At 42.7% G+C, this 22,260-nt stretch overlaps 1 protein-coding gene across 3 annotated transcripts in view; it reads left to right on the top strand.

Annotated features, from left to right (window-relative positions):
- ABCA1 (ATP binding cassette subfamily A member 1) overlaps positions 1-22,260 on the top strand; it is a 131,530-nt gene that overhangs the window by 10,286 nt on the left and 98,984 nt on the right. For 2 of the 3 annotated variants that reach the window (XM_018052543.1, XM_005684263.3), the window contains exon 2: positions 9,620-9,783. In XM_018052543.1, the coding sequence (XP_017908032.1) occupies positions 9,718-9,783 (66 nt within the window). In that variant the 5' untranslated portion in view covers positions 9,620-9,717. Of the gene's footprint in view, positions 1-7,160; positions 7,308-9,619; positions 9,784-22,260 lie in introns of all 3 variants that reach the window. The other variant, XM_018052542.1, reaches the window with a different exon arrangement.

The following is a 22,260-nucleotide window of genomic DNA, read 5'->3' as shown; positions in this document are numbered from 1 at the left end:
ATGGTTTTGGGCTCCCTGAGCTTGTCCTTTATGACATTTCTGATTTGCTACCATTGTGAACCTGCTTTAACTAATTTTTCTCATCCCTGAGGTCTGACTTCAGAAGCCTTCACTCCACAAATGTGTACAAGCACCAAGTGGCTCTGGGCTCAGTGTGGCGTAGGACAGTAAGATGTTGCGATGGTCACTTGTGGCCTGACTTACTGTGTAGCAGGGACCGTTGGAGCACTTAGTACACTGGAGGAGATGGTGGGAGAGCTGAAGAGATGGAGGAAGGCCCAGATCACCAATAGGTAATTGACCTGGAAACGAGGAAGTAGTCTGGAGAACAAAACTGAGCGAGGTGCTGAAGACATGGAGAAAGGCCGCCTATGTGGAACAGAAGAGCTGACTGCTCCCAGAGCAGAAGAATAGTATATGTGTGTGGTAGGGGTCCCCAGATGGGGGGGTTATGGTAAGACACTGGTAGAAATGGTACCAGGATACCAGCAAAACCCTTTCACATCTCCCAATGATCTGGGCATGCAGAGAGTTCCAGTGTGTTCTGGAAAGGCTGTTGGGGAAATGGTCCCTTCTGTGGACAGAGAAGGAAGAAGACAGATTGCTTTAATATTAATAAACTGCACACTTCGTGCCCCACCTGAGTGCTTTGGGGAAGCCCAGGTAGCTCAGTGGTAAATAATTCATCTGCCAATACAGGAGACGCAGGAGACACGGGTTCGGGAAGATCCCTTGGAGAAGGAAATGACAGCCCACTCCAGTATTCTTGCCTGGAAAATTTCATGGACAGAGGTACCTGGTGGGCTAGAGTTCATGGGGTCCCAAACAGTCGGAGATGACTTAACACACAGGCTGAGTACTTTACACTGTGAAGTCAGCTGCACTAATCATAGCTTCCATTTACTGGATACTTCTTTTGTCCCAAATAATGTTTTATATACATTATTTGTTCTATTTTATGGAGAGAATACAGGGACTCAATGCCTAGGGTCCCTGAGCTGCTGAATAGCAGAGTCAGGATTCAAACCCCACTCTCTCTGACTCCAAAACCTCCCTTCTGTCTACCAGGCCATTTAATTCACGAAAATAATTAAGGACATCTGGGGAAGCTTGCTGCACAGCGGCATCAGTCCATAGGAAGGGGAAGGCACTGAAGGGATTTGGGTTTGTCTGTCCCCAAGTCCTTTGAGCACATTCATAAAAATAAACTTTTTAGGCTGGGAGAATGTTGAACATCTGAAGATGTTGACCCTTCCAAGATGTAAAGCAAACAAAATGGTTTTTGCTGATATCGTCACTAAGCCTTTTATCCTAAAATGCTCTTGGAAAGCCCTCCTCCAACAACGGGGAACATTATCCAGTCAAAGTTTTCTGCAAATAAAGGATCGCTCATGGAGGTAGACTTGCTTGTGTTTCTGTATCACTCAGGGTGTTAGTCACTTTTATAGTTCCTTCCCTGCAGGATCCTCTAACTTTGGCATTATGATTGTGGTTGAGAAAAAAGTTGTTTTCTGTGCCATGTAATGTGGACAGGTATTTCATTTCTAGGGGAAAGGTTCCTTTTTCCTATATGCTACACACCTGCAACCAGGGAAAAAGCAAATAGTTGTATTGTTTGCTGAAGTCTTCCTTTCAGGGTTGCTGTGTTTGTTTAGTGGAAATCAGCAGCGTAAGAAGGGCTGTCTCTAACATTTTGTCAGAATTTCTCCATAATTCTACAATGATGAAACAAGAACTTGAGGACAGGATGGATTTGCTTTCAGAAACTCTGGTTGTCAGTTTTAGAAGTCCTGAGACTGTTTTAGCTGCTAGCAACTGGACTGTTGAGAGTGATAAATAGGATCTTTGGTTGTCCAAATATCAGCAACATGATAGAAATATATTTAAACTTTTTGAATCCCCTTTAAAATAGAATTGTTGACAGCATGAGGAATTGTGCTTCTCAAAGGCTCATTCTGGATTTGTACAATATTCATGTATTTCTTCTAACTTTTCAGATTTTGTGTATTCCTGTCACAGCCCTCATTTTGAAAATTAGCAAATACTTTCGTCCAGGAAGTTGAATATATATTCCAGGGTGAAACAAGAATGTGCAATTATATATAAGCTTACTGTTACTAATAAGCAAGTATGATACATTGGTACTTAAAATTCTCCTTGAGTTACAAATTGTTAGAATTAATAAAATTCATTAGATCTATATATTTTTAAGATATTTATTTATGTGGCTGTACTTGGTCTTAGTTATGATATGTGAGATTGAGATCCCTGACCAGGGATCCTACCTGGCCCCCTGCATCAGGAATGTAGAATCTTAGCCACTGGACCACCAGGAAAGTACTAGATCTGTATTTTTAAAACAGGTCTTGTGATAGCAGCACCTCTTCTAGAATGACAGGAATCTTCTAGAATGATAGAATGACTTCCTTTTATCTGTGACTTTTATCTTGGAGGATTTCTTACATCATTTTTTCTCTTTAAATTTGAGTATTAAGATGTTATGGTATAAGTAGGAACATAGTTTCAGGGGTCACCAAGTATCAGCCCATGACCTTTCTGCAGGCCTCTAAGGGTTTAGTGGCAACTAAGGACAGTTTCCCTGAGTTGTGAGTCTACAGTATGTCTGGAGAGTGTGAGGGGATAGAATTTAAGGATTAGCATGAATGGCCTTACAGGTAGAGAGCTCGGTGACAACTGGAGGCCAGAAAAGAAACTGAGGCAGTTAAAATAACTTCAGGCTTGATAAAGTTGATGGCTATCTTGGGAGAAATCATGGGGAGACTTTCCAAGTCATCTTCTTCCACCATGGCAGCCATGCCCTGTCATCAGCCATGGGTGCAAAGAGCCTGTTCCGGCCTGGTTTTAACCTCGCTATCATTTTCCATAAATGTGGCTACTGATTTGGAGACATACACTCAGAGAGGCAATTAAAAAACAGACCTCTTCCAAAGAAGCATGCTCTGGTGGTCTTACAGGTTTCATATCTTCAATTCTACAGAAACTTCTACATCTCTCTGGAGATGAGACACAGCAGTACCTGTGATCCTTGTATTTGCATCAGCATCTGAGGAAGAGGTCATTAGTTGAGCTTTAGCGCCAACACATTTACTACAGTTCATAAGTTACATAGTTATATCCTGCCTTAAATCTATCTCTTGTTTTTGTTATTGGCTAGTTATTTATTGGCATGGGACATCCAGACATAGTTTCATCAGGAGAGATTTCAACTTCTGTCTCACTTCTGGAAACTATGGGAAAATTTGTCTAACAAAGAAGAACACACACATACTGGTCTATTAATTTGTTTGTTTAGAGAAAGAGCTGTCATAAAACCACTGTTTTTGAAAGATGAAAGTCAGTTGCTGGCTGCATGCTCTGTGTATATGAGCTATTTGGGTAGAACTGATAGGAAAAGTGTGTTCAGAAGAATAAACAGAGTTGTAGGAGGAACACAGTAGTGAGAAGGTAGGAGCAGATGTTGACAAAGTTATTTCTGGAGAAACCTGGAGGCCAGTTCCACCTCTTGGGGGTGAGTCTGGACAGGCCCCTTGCTTTCGGTGGGCCTTGGCTTCTTTGTAAGATTGGGGTGTGGTGGGAGTGGGTCTCCAAAGCTGCAATGACTTCTTCCTATCGGCTGGGGGTTGGCCTTGTGCAAGCTTGTCCTCTTCGGCTTCGAGGGGCCGACTTCTCAGTTCCAGTGAGAAATGGCAGTTGTGTGGTTCCCAGTGGAGGCTGGCCTTCCTTGGAGCGAGCGGGTAGGAGGTTCCCTGCCCCCCTCTCAGCCTCATGTGCTTGCAGTGTTCTTGTAGGAAGGAAAAAGACCAACCAACCCTTTGTTACTGCACAAACTAAGAGTTTCGGATGGTAGTGAAAACATGTGCGTTTTTTTTCCTTACTGAATTTCTGTAGACAGATTTAATGTTTTGGAAGGGTAGAAGGCAGTCACGGGATGTAGTTCCTGTTTTCCTTTTGACGACAGTAAGTGGGAAAAAAATCCTCCCACCTTGTCTTTTCAGCTTGTCTGCTTCTTTCTCTCTCTTCCTTTCTTTTTCTCTCATCTCTCTTTGAAACTTACCTGTGAAGTTCAAAAGGGCTGAACATTTTGGCGAGGATGGAGGTTGGAGGAGCAGTGCAGTAGCTGCTGACTGGGGTCATCATTGCCCCCTTGGAACCAGGCTTCCTGTGAACCTCTACTCTTTTTCTTTGCCACCATTGCTGAGTCTGCCTGGTATTTCATATTTTGTTTTAGGATAAGTTAGAAGAATTCACAATCCCAGCTGTCACTTGGTGACCCCTTTGCCAGTAGCATATGCCACATTCTCATTTCACAGACCTAAAGAAAAGAATTACCCACCTATGATTACTCTCTTTGCTCTGCTTTATTTTTCTTCATTATTCTTATCACCCACTGCCTTAACAACAATCCCACTGTTATTTGTCAGGTCTTCTTCCACCTTGCTAGAAGTTCCATGAGAACACTTTTGTTCATTGCTGAATCTCCAATGTCTGGGACAGCACCTGCACATAATAGGTATTTAATAAATATTTGCTGTGGCTAATGGAAGCTAATTTGCTGTGGCTAATGGAAGCTAATGGAGAAGGAAATGGCAGCCCACGCCAGTGTTCTTGCCTGGAGACTCCCAGGAATGGGGGAGCCTGGTGGGCTGCTGTCTATGGGGTCGCACAGAGTCGGACACGACTGAAGCGACTTAGCAGCAGCAGTACTAGTAGTAGTAGTAACGGAAGCCTTGCAGAGTTAAGGCTGCAGTTTGTGGAATGAACAGGAGTTGATGATTTTATTCATCGTTTACTTTCCTAGAGAATCACACAATACTCAAGCTTTACACCATATAGTTCTTATTTCTTCCAAGGCATGATTTGACTTGTGGAATATGTTAATTATTATCATAGAACACGTGTTTTTTCTGGGGGGGATCATTGACATGTTAAATTTAGCCTTTTTTACACGTATAGTCTGAACAGTTTTGATTCATCTATATAGTATATGTATAACCACTGCCACAACCATGGTGTGGAATATATCTATCACTCAGTGCTTCTTACAGTCTGTCTTCTCCCCTACCCACTGGCAACGAGGGATCTGATTTCTGTCCCCATTATTTCACCTTTCCAGAATGTCATATAAGTAGATTCATATAGTATGTAGTCTTTTGTGTCTGACTTTTTTCTCTTAGCATAAGACTTTTGAGATTTCTCTCATGCTGTTGAATGTATTAGTAGTGTGGTCCTTTTTTATTGCTGAGTAGTATTCCATTTTAATTTATTCACTAATTTATGAATCTTTGGATTGCTCCCAGTTTGGACTATTCTGTGTAAAACTTCGATGGATGTTCACATACAGGTCTTTGTGTGAACGTATGCTATCATTTCTTTCGGGCAAATACCTAGGACAGGATGGTTGGGCTATATTATAAGTCTGTGTGTAATTTTATAAGAAACCACCAGAGTATTTAACAAAGTGACTGTTCCATTTTCATTCCTACAAGCAGTGTCAGTTGCTACTCATACTTTAAAATTTAAAAACTTGTAGTAGTTCCAGTGGATATGTAGTGGTATCTCATTGTGGTTTTAATTTTCATTTCTCTGCAACTAATAATTGCTCATTTGAGAAGGTCATGGTTTAGCAGGCTATGGTATTCTCTAGGTATTTAATAATTTTAAAATATCAGTGGCATTTGAAGTGAAAATTTCTTTTAAAAAATTTGGCCAAAGATCTAATTGGTCACTTCCATGAGGTCATACTGTACAAAAAAGGTCGGGGTGTGGAAACTATGTCAGATTTTGGCAAAGGGTGATTCACCTGGGTGACTGATGTGGAGACCTGGAAAGGACATGCTAGGACTTGACATGAAGGTGGGGAAAAAGCAGGTTTCTTGGCTCCTCTGGCCTTGGCAGGGCCTGCTCCATCCTTAGCTAAACCTGTGTTTGTGGGAATCCAACATAGATTCAGTGCCACTTTTCTGGATATCCCAGGAGTCACCAGCAACCCTCGCGGCTATCCCCAGTGTGTGGTGAACATAGAGCCCCTTCCCTGGGGACAATTTGCCTTAATCAGTTAATCAAGCTTGAGAAATCGGTTACCACAGGCCCAGGAGGGCCACCACCCTTCCATCTTGAATCCCTATTTCTCACATCCATCTCATAGTTAATTAATTAAGCAAATACTCCTTGAAGTCTTACTCTGTGCCTTATACTGTTTTGCATGTTGGGGAAAACTGCGATTAAGAAAGAGAAATGATCCTGTGGACTCAGAAAGTGGCAGAAACGATGCAAGGGAAAACAGAGGCTGCCGTGAATGCACCTTGGAGGGGTTTTTAACCAGATGTCAGTGCAGGAGAGGTATCAGGACAGGATCCTACGGTTTAGGAAGATTCGGCCTGGCTGACCGTGCTGGAAGCGGCAGTTCAGGACAAGGAACATGCAGGAGGCCTAGTGGTGGGAGAGAGGGCTGCCCATTTGTAGCCGTGAGTAGTTTTCTGGAGCTTGGTTTAGAAAGTGGGGAGTGGTGAGAAAGGAGGCTGGAGTCACTGGGGAGACCAGCTAAACCAAGGTGAGGACTGCACTTTATCCCCAGGACAGTGGGGTGCTGACAAAGGCAGTTTTAAGTGGGAGAGTGGCTTGTTTGGAGCTTTGGTTTAGTGGCATCACTTTGGTTTCTCTGTGATAAATGGATGGAGAGGGTAAGACTGGAGGCAGGGAGTTCAGGGAAGTGGCTGTTGTGGTCGTCCAGGAGCCGGAAGAGGGTGGCCTATTGACTGGCCATGATTGTGAAGTGGGACACTTTCCAGCCAGTAACTGGAAATGTGCACAGGGTCAGAAATGAGTGTGCTACTAGCTTTGAAGCATTGAGAAATCTAGTCAATACATAGTACGGCCTTCTTTTTGGTTTTGGTTTGTTTGTTTGCTTCCTTGGAAAGCTGATGTAGAAATGTCCCTTTGGCCTCAGTTACCTGAGCAGAGGATTTGGGCATTGCCAAAACCTTCTCTTTGGATAAAATTGCTCCCAGCAGTGGTCACCATGTTCTGAGGCGGGAGGGAGGCGGGAATTATGCAAGAGGCCCAGGGCTATGCCAAGGTGGGTAGGAAAGTGGGGCAAGTTACCCAGCGAAGCCGGAGCAATACCTTCTTCCGCTGCATAGGCTACTTCTTGCTGACGTCTCTGCGTGTCTCCTGGAGGGTCTCTGAAGCCAGGATCCATGTCTGGAAATGCAGAAACCCTGCTTTAGGAAAACGCTCTCCAGAAAGCTTCCTCCCGGCTGTTCTCGTCTCATGCACATTCTGCAGAGGTGTGTCTTCATTTCTTCTGAGATTCTCCACTCAGATTTAGGGGATTCTGTGTCCTGGTTTGAGCCTGAGGGTCTTTAACACTAGGCCATTCTGATTTTATCCTTCCTACTTTGCCCCTCCTACCTTGTCAGAAACCCACGATGGATTTGCTAAAAAATGCTGCTGCTGCTGCTGCTAAAAATAATGGAGTAGAAAAGAATGTTTGGACAGGAGATAACCATTTCTCTGTAAGAGGTAGGGATGGACCAGAGAAAGAAAAGTGGGGAGGAGGGAGCTCATTTCTTTGCCACTTACAATGTGCCGTGTACTTTTCTGGGGAACTTATATATTTACTTATATTGTCTCATTGACAATTGAATATCCATTGAATATCCTGCAAGGTAGTTATTATCACCCCCATTTTACACTGCGGAAATTGATGCTCAGAGGGCATAAAGTTTTGGCCGAGGGCACGTAGTTGAGAAGCTGGGCCTAATTCCCATCTAAGCTGTCTTTCCTTTTTAAATTATAAACTTATGTTCCAACCTCCTCATTGTTACCTTGGGGACCTGAAAAGATTTGTGTAGCTTCTAAATCAACTAAGTGATTCCTGGAGAGCACCTTTAGCATCAGGAAAATCTAGCTAATTATTTATTTTGGTGTTTCTGGAATGAAACCCTGTCCCAGGCCACGTACAAAATGATTTAGGATTACAAGCACGAAGCTCACAACCAAATTTTGGCTCTCAGCGCTGAGAGAGACCAGTGGCCATCTTTAAATAACAAATTGTGGATGGACTCAGTGCTGGTTTAATTATTTTTAGTGAGAATATTTTGGGGGAGGGGCATCTCTGTCCATCTACAGGTTTGCTGAGCAAGTGATAAAGAAAAAAAAGATCCTAAGGCTTGACTCTTTCAGAGGAATCCCTGATTTGTTGGCTTATCAATGAGTGAATTAAAATATATAATAGTAGAGTCAGTGATTCTTTTCAGACACTGTAGACTGCTTACATTCCCTTTTCTTTTGTAGAAGGTTTTAATCCAAGTCCTTGTGGTGTGGGGGCCAAGAGGGTAAAGTCCTGCTAGAGGTTGACCTTTGCGTTGAGGTCCGTTTGGACTCACAGACTTTTAGTCCAATACTTAGTTTTGCTTCCACAAGCGGTCACTACATTCTTAGCCCTTTCTGCTGTTTGTTCCTCCTGCCTAATCTCCCATCCCCATCTCCATTCCACCAGAGACCACAATGATTAAATGAGCCATTTTAGAGGTAAAGTTGGTTTCTTATTTCTGCTAAGAGTTCCTGGCTGTGAAGTAGTATCAGGGCTTAGCTTCAACCTGTGTATCCCTCCCTTCTTTCAGTTTTTATTTTCTGCCTTTTCCCAGGTTTAATTTTACTATGACTACTGGGATTACTCCAGCATTAAATAAATACTGTTGTTGAGGGGCAGCTGGGACACACAGAAGGTTGTATCGCCTGTTTATGAGAGCCTCCCCTTCCCCCAGCATGGCAAAACAGTCCTCCAAGGAGGCATCTGTGACACCTGACGAGGAGTAGGTGGGCCCTGTGTACAGGTACAGGTGGAGCAAGGCCAAAAGTGTGCATATGTCCAGATAGTGGGAACTTGTCAGTTTCACAGGAGATGCTCTCTGCCTGCCTTGGCTGCCTTGTTTTACTCCATGGGATATTGTTTTCTCTTCACACACATAGAACACTAGGGGTTGTCCTCCTCACTTAGGAGCCGGGTGTCTGTGGCATTTCCTTGGTGTTTACTCACAGTTGTCTAAGACACGCTGTGACGTTTCAGATTAGGAAACTGCTCTATCAGTGGTGCCATTTATCATTGGAAGGACTCAACTTAGTGGCGAGATGAAAATGTAGTCTACAGCAAATTTCAGACAATAGTGTTAAGTCACTCCAGGTTCAAGACGAAATTTATAAATGCTGCTGACATTTTCTGAGAAGGAAGGCATTTTCTAAGAGAAGGGAGGTAGGTCTCTGGGATTTCAGTATGCCATTTGCAGCTCTGGTGTTTTGGGCACATAAGATTGATCACTTAGGTCTGCCTTCAATTTTTCATTCCCAGTGGTCACATCAGTGGAGCTCAAGTGATTCGGATAATAACGACTTACTCACAGGCTAAAGCCAGAAAAGCTCCAACATCCCTGTTTACCAGAGACCCGAGGCTGCAAGTCGAGGACTCATGCCTTGTGGAGAGGCAGTCATGAGACAGAACCGGGTGTTGAGGGCTCAGATGAGGGGGCTGGTACAACAGCCCTCACTGGCGTATGGCTTTGCAGCAAAAACTAACATCCCCTCTTGCTTTATCTTTCAGTTAATGACCAGCCACAGCGTCCCTGCTGTGAGCTCCAGCCACTTCCTTCCCAGGCTCCCGAGCCTCACGCAGGCTGCTGTGGTGCTGGCTGAGGTAACATGGCTTATTGGCCTCAGCTGAGATTGCTGCTGTGGAAGAACCTCACTTTCAGAAGAAGACAAACAGTAAGCCTGGGTTTCTCCGGGGGTTCTCTCCTGCTTTTCTTCCTGATTTTGATTTGGGAGTGAAGAAGGGGGCGGAAAAGAGATTCTTCTTCTTTTTTTTTTTTTAACTTATTTCAGTTGGAGGATAATTCCTTTACTACAGTATTGTTCTTCTTGGTTTTCTTAAGGGGATTGAATGTGTCTGGCCCTGGTGGACCCAGGACTGTGTGGGGTCATGATTTAGCTAGCCCTGTCTCTTATCATAGGAGGCAGATTTGCAACCAGGTGGCAGTCATAGCTTTGGTTTGTGCTAGTGCCCAGGCCTAAGTTCAGACGCCTGGAACCTGGCATACATTGCTGCTTGGCCATCTTACTCCTAACTTTTGCTGCAGCCCTGGGGGCTGCTTGGCTCTTCAAGAGCTCCTAATGGTCTGGGTGGTGGAGTTGAAGTGAGTTCATGGCCCAGGTCTTAGAGGTCAGAGACTGAATCTTTTAGTATGGGCTTTCCCCTTTCAGCTTAGACTGCGAGCCTGGAGGAATACAAAACAGATTTGTTTTATTTCTGTGGAGGGTACTATGCCATTCACTTCTGGATGAGACAGTGATCCTTTCAAAAACCCTGAGAATACCATCTTTAACACTCGGTAAATGATATTTTTCTGTGAGAAGGTACAAACTATAAGGCCTGGAGATTTCTCTGAAGCTCTGGTATCAGCTCTTGGCTTCTCCCTCCCTGAACACCCCTCGAGGTCCTGTCTGATCTCCTGTGTTTAGCCACACCCTCTCTATAGTTGACTTCTAAATGTCTGTTTCCTGCCCTGCATTTTTTCCAGAATTCTAAGCCTACATCCCCTTTTGGCTGTCCTCTGGAGAAGGCAATGGCAACCCACTCCAGTACTCTTGCCTGGAAAATCCCATGGGCGGAGGAGCCTGGTGGGCTGCAGTCCATGGGGTCGCTAAGAGTCGGACACGACTGAGCGACTTCCCTTTCACTTTTCACTTTCATGCATCGGAGAAGGAAATGGCAACCCACTCCAGTGTTCTTGCCTGGAGAATCCCAGGGACGGGGGAGCCTGGTGGGCTTCCGTCTCTGGGGTCGCACAGAGTTGGACACGACTGAAGTGACTTAGCAGCATGAAGCGTAACACATCTGCAACAGAAGTGACCATCCTCTTTAGACTCAAAGAGCCATAAGGAATCTTGGAGATAACTTAAGGGATCTTGGAGATAAACTTCACTGTTTCTGAAACTAGACTAATGCTGGCCCTTCTTTAAAAGAACAAATATGTCAAAGTCCCCTCGTGTTCACTGAACATATTTTTTATTATAATGTTACGTGAATATGTACATATGTGAAACTAGATATAAACCCCTTATTCTTATAGACTGTCATGCAAACATATGACCTATACAGACTTATAAATTAAGTGCAAACAAAATTGCAGAACCAGTACAGTTCAAATTAACACTGTTAGTGTAGTAAGGCGACTGACACTGAAGGCAACAGTGTGACTATGGTACTGAATACTTATTTGTTTGAGTTTGAACAGTCTATATTACCATGTGTTAATGATTCCGTTTTCCAATGACTTTCCAATTTTTCCAGTGACTTTCGTTGGATATCATTTGCTTTCATTTGGTCCAGTCTCATCATTCACAAATTGCTTCTGCATCTGTGCCTTTCTCATTGGTCTACTGCAATTATATTGGTGCTAAAGTGAAGTCGCTCAGTCTTGTCCGACTCTTTGCAACCCCACGGACTGTAACCTACCAGGCTCCTCTGTCCATGGGATTTTCCAGGCAAGAGTACTGGAGTGGGTTGCCATTTTCTTCTCCAGGGGATCTTCCAAACCCAGGGATCGAACCCAGGTCTCCCGCATTGTAGGCAGACACGTTTACTGTCTGAGCCACCAGGGAATATTGGTGCTAACACAATGGCAAACACAAATAGAAACTTAGACTTGTGATCTTGTGCCAGAACTTGGTTGTAAAGTAGGCATTCAGAAAATCCAGGTATGTTTATTTCCTTAGATGACCATTGAAATGAAAACACAAAGTGTTTAAAATCCCAACAGAGAACTCATATAATCCCTCATGAAATTATATATATTATTTGTATACATATACTAGTTTGAGAAACACTGACTTTTCAGTTCCTCATATTACATGCAGGGAGCTGAATCCCAAAGTCACTTAATGAGAGAGTAGGAACTAAAATTTATGCATCCTATCTGTCTTGATAATAATAATCATACTAAAATATAATGATATTATGTAATATATAATATAATAAAAGCAAACACTTAGATTGCACTTCCATGTACTAGGCACTAAAGTGAATTGTTAACTAGATTAATCCTTTTAAGATCCACAAAGTACTGTTGTTTCCCTGTAACACAAAATGCTATTGTGTTATAACTGGGGAACTTAAATCACAGAGAGAATATAAGTAATTTGTCTGAGTTTCACACTGCTAGTCAGGGGCGTATGTAGTGTTCAGTTCTAAATAATCTGACTCTAGAGTTGGTTCTCTAAACCACTATGTCAGATTGCTCTTCAGTGGTATTAGTTTTTCTATCTTCAGTCTCAACATCTTGAAGTTTCTAACCTTTTCCTTACCTTTGTCCCTGCCTCCCACAGATGTACCCAGGCCCTGGTGTTCCCAAGACCTATATATTCATTTCCTAATCTCATTTCTTAGCTACTCTGTGGTCCAGGTCCCCAGTCTCTTCTTATCATGTTGGCAGCAGGCCATGTGATGGGGAACTGTCTTTGCTATGCTGTGTCTATTAGCCAGTGAGTAATGAAAAGAACTATATCATCTTAGTAATGCAAAGTCTCAAGCCCAAACCTGTCATTTTACAGATAAAGCAGGGAAGGGATGTCCCCAAGGTCAACTAAGGAATCAGGAGCACAGGGTCCCAGAACAGGATTTGGGATTGGGCCATCCAGACTGGGCTAGTGTCTGTTAGTCTTGCTGCTTCTTGCTCAATATTGCTTATCAGTTTAAAAAGAGCTACAATTAGAGAGATAGGCAGCCTTCATAAAAGGCAATTTTTGGCCCTGTGGCAGAGTTCTTATTGAAGGGGAAGTAAGACATAGTATCCTGACGCAGAAGGAGTTCTTAGGATATACACCTACGGTCTGCTGGCTTGTCTGCCTTACCTTCCTTCCTGATTTTCTACAGGAAATGTGTTTTGCCAAACTAGAAAAAAAAAAAAAGGTGATTTATTTCAGGTTGCAGAAGTTTAGGGTGTCAGGGTTGGAAAGATCTGACCTGACCCTTGTACAGTTGATGGTAATGGGGTTTCAGGTGTGGGGCAGGGGGTCCTGAGTGGATCAGTCATAGTAACACCAGAATCAATTTCCTGATGGCCCTAGAGGCACAAGTTCTTTTGAGCAGGCTTTGCCTTATCTGCACAGGAGGTTTAATACCCAGGGATCTCAAGGGCTGGCTGTCCCATATTTAATACCCATGGATCTCAATTGCTTCCCAGTCCAAATGGCTTGGATCTATAGATATATTGACTGTAGACAGTGAAACCTGTTTAGGGTCTTGGTTCCACATTGTTAGCTCAGAACATGCCCTGCCCTGTAGGCAGGGGAAGGAGTTAGCAGCTCCATGACAGTTCTCACCTACAGTGTACAGAATCATTGCTTAATTTCCCCCTCAGAGGTCCTGGATGTACTCGCTTGGCTCCATAGCCTGGCACTGGGGATATGCTTAACAAGCATTTGCTCAGTGAGGGGTGAATGTGTTAAATGGGCCATTAGTTTATAGATCTTGAGGAGGCGCCCCTGCTAGAGGGGCCGCATGTGCAGGGAGACCGGAAGAAGATGTAGGAGCTGGGTGCTGAACAGTAAACCCCAGAGCAACCTTTTTGAAAGGTGGCCATTTGCTCATTCACTCTGTGTCCTCATTTGCTAATGAATTTGGGGGACCTCTTTTCTTGTGCCCCCGTTATGCAGACTCATGGGGACCATCAGCCAGGGGTAGCTTTCTGCTGCTCCTGCTGCTCCTGTTAGGCAAAGAATACATTGAAAATGAGTTGCGTAAGAGGGGTGCAAAGCTCAGTTTGGGTACAAAGTAACAGTTAACTTGTGTGGGTGGTGGTCAGTGAGCACAAATAGGGCTTGGGACAGGAAAGGCGAGGGGCTTCGGAGTTCTCCGGATCCCCATCTGGTTTTAGGCTGAGCCAGACATCAAGGTGCCTGTGGAACAGATGGGACAGAATATGGCCGTATGGCCTTTCTTTTTTGCCTTTGGTGTTAATTTTCTCACTTAGATCTGTTTAGCCATGTGGCTGAGGAAATAGATAATTTTAATTTCTGCATATTTTAGAGTATCAATATTTGGGTACTGTTCAGTGACAAGGAATAAGCAATCAAATAAATACAAATTGAGTCCTCATTTAAGAGCCACTGGGGAATTTTACATGGTAGATGCAAACTAACCCTCCCAGCTTCCAGTTTCGCCTGATACATTTCTTCCCTGTCCTTAGTTCTGGCCTGGCAATGCTGGTTCAAATCCAGCTAATAATTCTAATTATTATCTGATTTTAATTCAATTCTAATTCCAGCATGACCACTATATGCCTTAATGGCTTGCTGCTGCTGCTTCATGGCTTAGGGAAACTCATTTTCCCTGACTTTTAGTTTCCCCTTCTATGGAATGAGGACAATTAGCACAAATAGCCATTTATTGTTTCCTTTGAATAAATATTTGCTAAGCATCTACTGCATGTAAGACAGTGTCCTGGGTGTACAGTGGTGAAGCAGACAGGCAGGATCCCTGCTTCCATAGAGCTTACAGGAAAGCAGATATGAAGCATGTTGTCACGTAAGTAGAAATATCATAGCTGTGGTAAGTGCTGTGAAGGAAAAAAAAAGAAACTGTCCTACTATGTCAGTTACCACTAGACTGTGGGTAGGGACTTAATTTAGAATGAAAGGTCATGACATTTAAGCTGAGTGCCTTGATGTTTAAGCAGCAATTAGCCAGGGAAAGATCAGGAGCTCAGCCACTGGGGCACTGGCTTCCAGGCAGAGAGACAGGGTGTGAAGGCCACGTGCCTAATGCATGTCCTGGAGCCAAGGGACAGGAGCACCAGTGGCACTGAAGGAAGACTGGCTGCGGGTGAGCTGGGAGTCGGCAGGGTCAGGTCATGGAGCTGGCAGAGGACAGCTTATTTTTATATAATGTGCAAAAGGAGTCCCCCGAGGTAGGTAGGTCATGATGACAAGGATCAGATTGTGTGGTCCTTGGCATTGAGGGGACCTGAAGGATGACAGCCTGAGCATACACATGTGCCATTTTGTGCTCTGTTTTTGGGCTTCCCAGGTGGCCTCGCCATAAAAAACCCACATGCCAGTACAGGAGACATGAGACTCGGGTTTGATCCTTGGGTTGGGAAGATCTCCTGGAGGAGGGCATGTATTCTTGCCTGGAAAATTCCATGGACAGAGGAGCCTGAGTGGCTACGGTCCATGGGGTCCCGAAGAGTCAGACATGACTGAAGCGACTTAGCATGGCGTGTATGTTGTGTATTTCCAAATAATCTTCATATTATAATAATTATGATTCTTGATGTATAGGTTGTATTTTATACTTTTGAAAGTACTCTTGTACCTGTTATCTTCTTGATTTTCACAGCAATCCTGAGAGGTATTCATTACAATTTCTGTTTCATAGATGAAGGAAGTATTATAAATTAGTACATCATTAAGAGGAGGGACTAGAAGTTTTGACCCCAAATCTACCATGCAATAATGCCAGTGACATTCCTGGTAGCAATACAGGGATCCATGCAGTTTTCATTTTATAACCTCATACATTATTGCCAACTTTGAGATATTTCTTGTGTTTGCCATTATAAGTAAGTTACTATAAAGATTTTATACATATAGCCTTTTCTTATTTTTATATTATTTTCTTAGGCCGGAATCTCAGGAGTATGATTACTAGGTCAAAGGGAAGTGGCCCTTGACATATATGGTCAGATGTCCTTCCAAAGATCAAACCAATTGAAAAATCCAGTGTCTCTGCATGAAGCTTTACAGTTGTGGGAGGGTAGGCCTGGCTTTCATATTTGTTTTTCCCTTCAGCATTTCTCTGATTTGATCTTTTAAGATTTCAGTTTAATTTAATTGAAGTGTATGTTGAAAAGTGTTCACTGTGATGCTGACAGAGCCTAGAGTGTGCCATTGCTTTGATGAATTTTCTGTTATCTTGGGAAACTCACTGTCTCATGTTTCCTTCTTTACCTCTCAGAATAGTCTTCCATATTTTCATCAGTTTCTTTTCCCCATTGAATCCTATTACCTTATCAAATTCTAGAAGTAGCCTAGTGCTATTTTAATGTCCCAGGGACATTGGATAATGTCTAGAGACATTGTTTGGTTGTTACAGTCCTGGGTAGGGGTGGTTGGTGTCTACTGGTAGAGGCCAGGGATGGAGGGGAACATTCTACCATTCATAGGAGAACCCCTCACAACCATTATCTGGCCCCCTATGTCAAGAGTTGAGAAGTACCGTGCTCTAGAAGTGCTTGTGCATTATATCCCCATGTTGTTGCTGAGGAGTAATGAGAGGGGAAGTCCCCAGAGCAGCTCAGTGTAGCTGTTTACTTAATCATCAGAATTTTAATTTTAATACCCAATCTGAAATAAGGTTTCTGGGTTTCTGACTTTGTTAAGAAGCACCTTTACAAAAACAGTGTTCCTCTCCATTTCTTCCACTCTGTGGTGGGGGCAGGCATGGAGGGAGGTGAATACATAATAGAGTAAGATTCAAAAGTGTGTAACCATAGTGTGTGTGTAACAAAGTGAAGTGAAGTCGCTCAGTCGTGTCCAGCTCTTTGTGACCCCATGGACACCAGGCTCCTCCGTCCATGGGATTTTCTAGGCAAGAGTACTGGAGTGGGTTGCCATTTAGTGTGGGTGAATTTAACTCAGGTGACCAATACATCTACTACTGTGGGCAGGAATCCCTTAGAAGAAATGGAGTAGCCATCATAATCAACAAAAGAGTCCAAAATGCAGTACTTGGATGCAGTCTCAAAAATGACAGAATGATCTCTGTTCATTTCCAAAACCATTCAAAATCACAGTAATCCAAGTCCATGCCCCAATCAGTAATGCTGAAGAAGCTGAAGTTGAATCATTCTATGAAGACCTATATGACCTTCTAGAACTAAAACCCAAAAAAGATGTCCTTTTCATTATAGGGGACTGGGATGCAAAAGAAGAAAGTCAAGACATACTTGGAGTAACAGGCAAATTTGGCCTTGCAGTACAGAATGAAGCAGGGCAAAGGCTAATAGAGTTTTGCCAAGAGAACGCACTGGTCATAGCAAACACTCTCTAATAACACAAGAGAAGGCTCTACACATGGACATCACCAGATGGTCAATACCAAAATCAGTTGATTATATTCTTTGCAGCCAAAGATGGAGAAGCTCTATACAGTCAACAAAAACAAGATCAGGAGTTGAACTCCTTATTGCCAAATTCAGACTTAAACTGAAGAAAGTAGGGAAACCACTAGACCATTCAGGTATGACCTAAGTCAAATTCCTTACAATTATACAGTGGAAAGTGAAAAGTGAAGTTGCTCAGTCATGTCCGACTCTTTGCGACCTCGTGGACTGTAGCCTACCAGGCTCCTCCATCCATGAGATTCTCCACGCAAGAGTACTGGAGTGGGCTGCCATTTCCTTCTCCATAGTATCTTCCCTACCCAGGGATTGAACCCGGGTCTCCCACATCGTGGGCAGACGCTTTAACCTCTGAGCTACCAGGGAAGCCCTTATACAGTAGAAGTGGAAAATAGATTTAAGGGACTAGATCTGATAGACAGAGTGCCGGATAGACTATGGACGGAGGTTCACGACCTTGTACAGGAAACAGGGATCAAGACCATCCCCAAGAAAAAGAAATACAAAAACACAAAATGGCTGTCTGAGGAGGCCTTAAAAATAGCTGTGGAAAGAAAAGAAGCAAACAAACAAAGGAGAAAAGGAAAGACATAAACATCTGAATGCAGAGTTCCAGAGAATAGCAGGAGAGATAAGAAAGCCTTCCTTAGTGATCAGTGCAAAGAAATAGAGGAAAACAATGGAATGGGAAAGACTAGAGATCTCTTCAAGAAAATTAGAGACACCAAGGGAACATTTCATGCAAAGATGGGCTCAATAAAGGACAGAAATGGTATGGACCTAACAGAAGCAGAAGATATTAAGAAGAGGTGGCAAGAATACACAGAAGAACTGTACAAAAAAAGATCTTCATGACCCAGATAATCATGATGGTGTGATCACTCACCTAGAGCCAGACATCCTGGAATGTGAAGTCATGTGGGCCCTTGAAAGCATCACTACGAACAAAGCTAGTGGAGGTGATAGAATTCCAGTTCAGGTATTTCAAATCCTAAAAGATGATGCTATGAAAGTGCTGCACTCAATATGTCAGGAAATTTGGAAAACTCAGCAGTGGCCACAGGACTGGAAAATGTCGGTTTTCATTCCAATCCCAAAGAAAGGCAATGCCAAAGAATGCTCAAACTACGACACAATTGTACTCATCTCATACGTTAGCAAAATAATGCTCAAAATTCTCCAAGGCAGGCTTCAATAGTACGTGAACTGTGAACTTCCAGATGTTCAAGCTGGATTTAAGAAAAGGCAGAGGAACCAGAGATTAAATTGCCAACATCTGTTGGATCATTGAAAAAGCAAGAGAGTTCCAGAAAAACATCTATTTCTGCTTTATTGACTATGCCAAAGCCTTTGACTGTGTGGATCACAATAAACTGTGGAAAATTCTGAAAGAGATGGGAATACCAGACTACCTGGCCTACCTCCTGAGAAATCTGTATGCAGGTCAAGAAGTAATAGTTAGATCTGTACATGGAATAGCAGACTGGTTCCAAATTGGGAAAGGAGTGTGCCAAGGCTGTATATTGTCACCCTGCTTATTTAACTTCTATGCAGAGTACATCATGAGAAATGCTGGACTGGATGAAGCACAAGCTGGAATCAAGATTGCCGGGAGAAATATCAATAACCTCAGATATGCAGATGACATCACCCATATGGCAGAAAGTGAAGAAGAACTAAAGGACCTCTTGATGAAAGTGAAAGAGGAGAGTGAAAAAGTTAGCTTAAAACTCAATATTCAGAAAACTAAGATCATGGCTTCTGGTCCCATCACTTCATGGCAAATAGATGGGGAAACAATGGATACAGTGACAGACTTTATTTTCTTGGGCTCCAGAATCCCTGCAGATAGTGACTGCAGCCATGAAATTAAAAGACGCTTGCTCCTTGGAAGAACAGCTATGACCAACCTAGAAAACATGTTAAGCAGAGACATGACTTTGCCAACAAAGTCCGTCTAGTCAAAGTAGTCATGTATGGATGTGAGAATTGGACTATAAAGAAAGCTAAGCACAGAAGAATTGATGCTTTTGAACTGTGGTATTGGGGAAGACGCTTGAGTCCATTGGACACCAAGGAGATTCAACCAGTCAATCCTAGAGGAAATCAGTCCTGAATATTCACTGGATGGACTTATGCTGAAGCTGAAACTCCAATACTTTGGCCACTTGATGCAAAGCACTGACTCATTTGAAAAGACCCTGATGCTGGGAAAGATTGAGGGCAGGAGGAGAAGGGGACAACTGAGGATGAGATGGTTGGATGGCATCACCGACTCAACAGACATGTTTGAGTAAGCTCTGGGTGTTGCAGAAGCCTGGCTTGCTGCAGTCCATGTGGTCTCAAAGAGTTGGACACGGCTGAATGATTGAACTGAACTGAACTGAATCATAAAGTGTCTGTCTTATTTCCAAGCTATTTATGAAGGCCTACTTGAAGTAAAAATGCTAAGTTTAGAGATGGGGGATGAAATCTGATTTTGATAATAAGTGCAACCAAAATGGCATTCCATATGTGGAACCAGAAGTCAAATTAGGTTTCAAGAGGGAAGCTACTGGTAAAGAAAAACCTGGAACATCTCCCTGAGTTTAGAAGGCAAATTCTGTATTCAGTGACAGAAATCATTTTAGAAGTTCAGAGTAAAAGTGCATGGCTAGAATTGTGTCTTTTATGAGTTCTCTGGTTTGAGTGCTGTCTCTTGGAGATCGTCTCTTCATTAATACATGTTAGTGTCTCAGCTCAGTAAGGCTTATAAGGATCAAAAATCTAGATACTCTGGTAATGGGGCAGGGGATAAGGAGATTGGGGTACCTAGTGGTTTAAAACATACCCTTGAGTTGGACTGGTTTTGAATTCTGGCACTATTTACCAAATTTGTATCCAAATTTATTAACTCTTTGAGCCTCATCTGTGAAATGGGATTTATAATAGTATTAACAGGGTTGTTTGATGATTCACTGAGTTTATATATCTAAACCACTCAGAACACTGATACATGAATGCTAAGTCACTTCAGTTGTCTCCGACTCTTTGCGACCCTATGGACAGTAGCCCACCAGGCTCCTCTGTCCATGGGATTCTCCAGAGAAGAATACTGGAGTGGGTTGCCATGCCCTGCTCCAGGGGATCTTCCCAACCCAGGGATTGAACCCGCCTTTCTTAACATCTCTTGCATTGGCAAGCAGGTTCTTTACCTCTAGCACCACCTGGGAAGCCCTGCACTGATGCATCATGGTAAGACCTATTTAAGTATTAGCTATCATTATTATTGTCGGTCTTGTTCTTACCTCTTTGCCTAATCTGCTTATACTCAGTTGCTGGGAATGATTTGCAAGATATACTTTGTACTGTTTGCTGTCAGTACCATGGGAAAGATCCATTGTTTTTTTTTTTCCCAGTCAATCAACATATTTTGAGTATCAGTTCCCCTGCGGTGTCCTAGATGTGGGACTGCAGAGATGTCCAGGAACCTAAGACTTGATTCATTGAGTCAGATCAGTGCGTAGGAGGGCTGGTGAACACCAGATTCCTTTTAAGTGGCTGTCTTGAAAGGTATATGTCCCAAACATAGCTAGATGAGAGGCAGCATGAGGGGTGCAAAAGCATGTAGGAATCAGTAGACCTGGGTTCAAACTCTGGTGCACTCTCTTACCAGGCTATGGCTCAGAACCTGCCCCAATCTAATGATACCAGCTACCTCACAGAGTTATTGTGAAAATTAAATATTAGAGACGAGATGTATATAAATCCCCGGTGCAGAGTAGGTGCTCAATATTGACTGTCACTATTATAAATCTGTAGGCCGTGAGCTCATTTTGCCTTTGTGGAACCTGTTGATATGCTTTGATCATGACTTAGTGGGGTTATTTCTCTGCTGAGTCACTGGTTTCCTAAGTTGGGCAAGACTAGCTGTTCCTCTCAACCCTGCTGCTAACTGTCTCTGTGACTTACCCTTTCTTGAGCTTTAGTTTTGTCACATAAAAGGGAGATAATTATGCTTCCTACATCTCAGGGTTGTTTGCAGGATTAAATGAAATAATCCATTTATTATAAGGTGCCTGTTACACATTGGACTCTAAATAAGTGGTAAATATTATTTATCCCCAAAGTGTACATGGCAGTTTCAGAGCTTCAAGATTGATGACTATCTTACTCATACTCTTTATTTAGTTTTGGTTTTATTTTATGGAGTTCTTTTCTGAATTTATTCACAGTTAACCTGCTTTTTAAAAGTTGTACTCTCTTTTGTTAATATTTGTAAGTGATTTTATTTAGCTGTAAGCTTGGAATGCATAATTTTGTGTTCTGCTTCATTTGCTTAATATTACATGGTTCATAGTATCTGTGTTTCATAAACATTGTTGTAATAACTGTATAAGGTTAAGTAGATGTGACATAATTTAATCATTTCCCTATTGCTGTGCAATTAAGTTGTTTCCAATATTTTCTGATTATACTGTCTAAATGAATGAATAACTAAATGTATGTAGCTTTTTGACATTTTAAACTTAGTTCTGTGTGATGAATTCCTAGGAATATTCTTTGGTCAAAGGGGATAAACATATCTTTTGAATGCATATGGCTAAGTTGCTTTCCTAAAGGGCTCAACTGACTTACATTTCCATCCTTATTGTTTCGTAAACTTCAGTTCATTCTCTCACTCAGCACACATTTTAAAGCCCTTATCTTGAGGCAGGCTTAGTGAGAAGAAGGTGACTCTAGGGGAGAAGCTCCTGCTGTGCCAAATGCTGATAGAGGCTCCGGGTACCTGGGGAGCCCAAGAAGGGACCTGCAGCTCAGTTGGTAGAATGTCATTTGAAAGCAACACTGAATGTTGCTTCTTTGGGGTTATTTACAGAAATACTTAGCAAGACCAGCCCCATCTTTGGTCTTGGAAATCCCATTGAGAGCACGCTTTCTTCCAAAGAAGGACCTATGTGTCTGTTTTTTCCTGATGTGCTATCTAGAGCAAATTATTCTTCATAGTTATGTGGTAGCAGTGTTTTTTGTTCTACAAAAAAAGTAATACATGCTTATTATGGAAAATTTAGAAAGCACAGGA

This window comes from Capra hircus, chromosome 8 (assembly GCF_001704415.2).
Source record: "Capra hircus breed San Clemente chromosome 8, ASM170441v1, whole genome shotgun sequence".
Lineage (NCBI taxonomy): Eukaryota > Metazoa > Chordata > Mammalia > Artiodactyla > Bovidae > Capra > Capra hircus.
The sequence above is the reverse complement of the archived record's forward strand: the minus strand, read 5'-3'. Positions and strand labels throughout refer to the sequence as shown.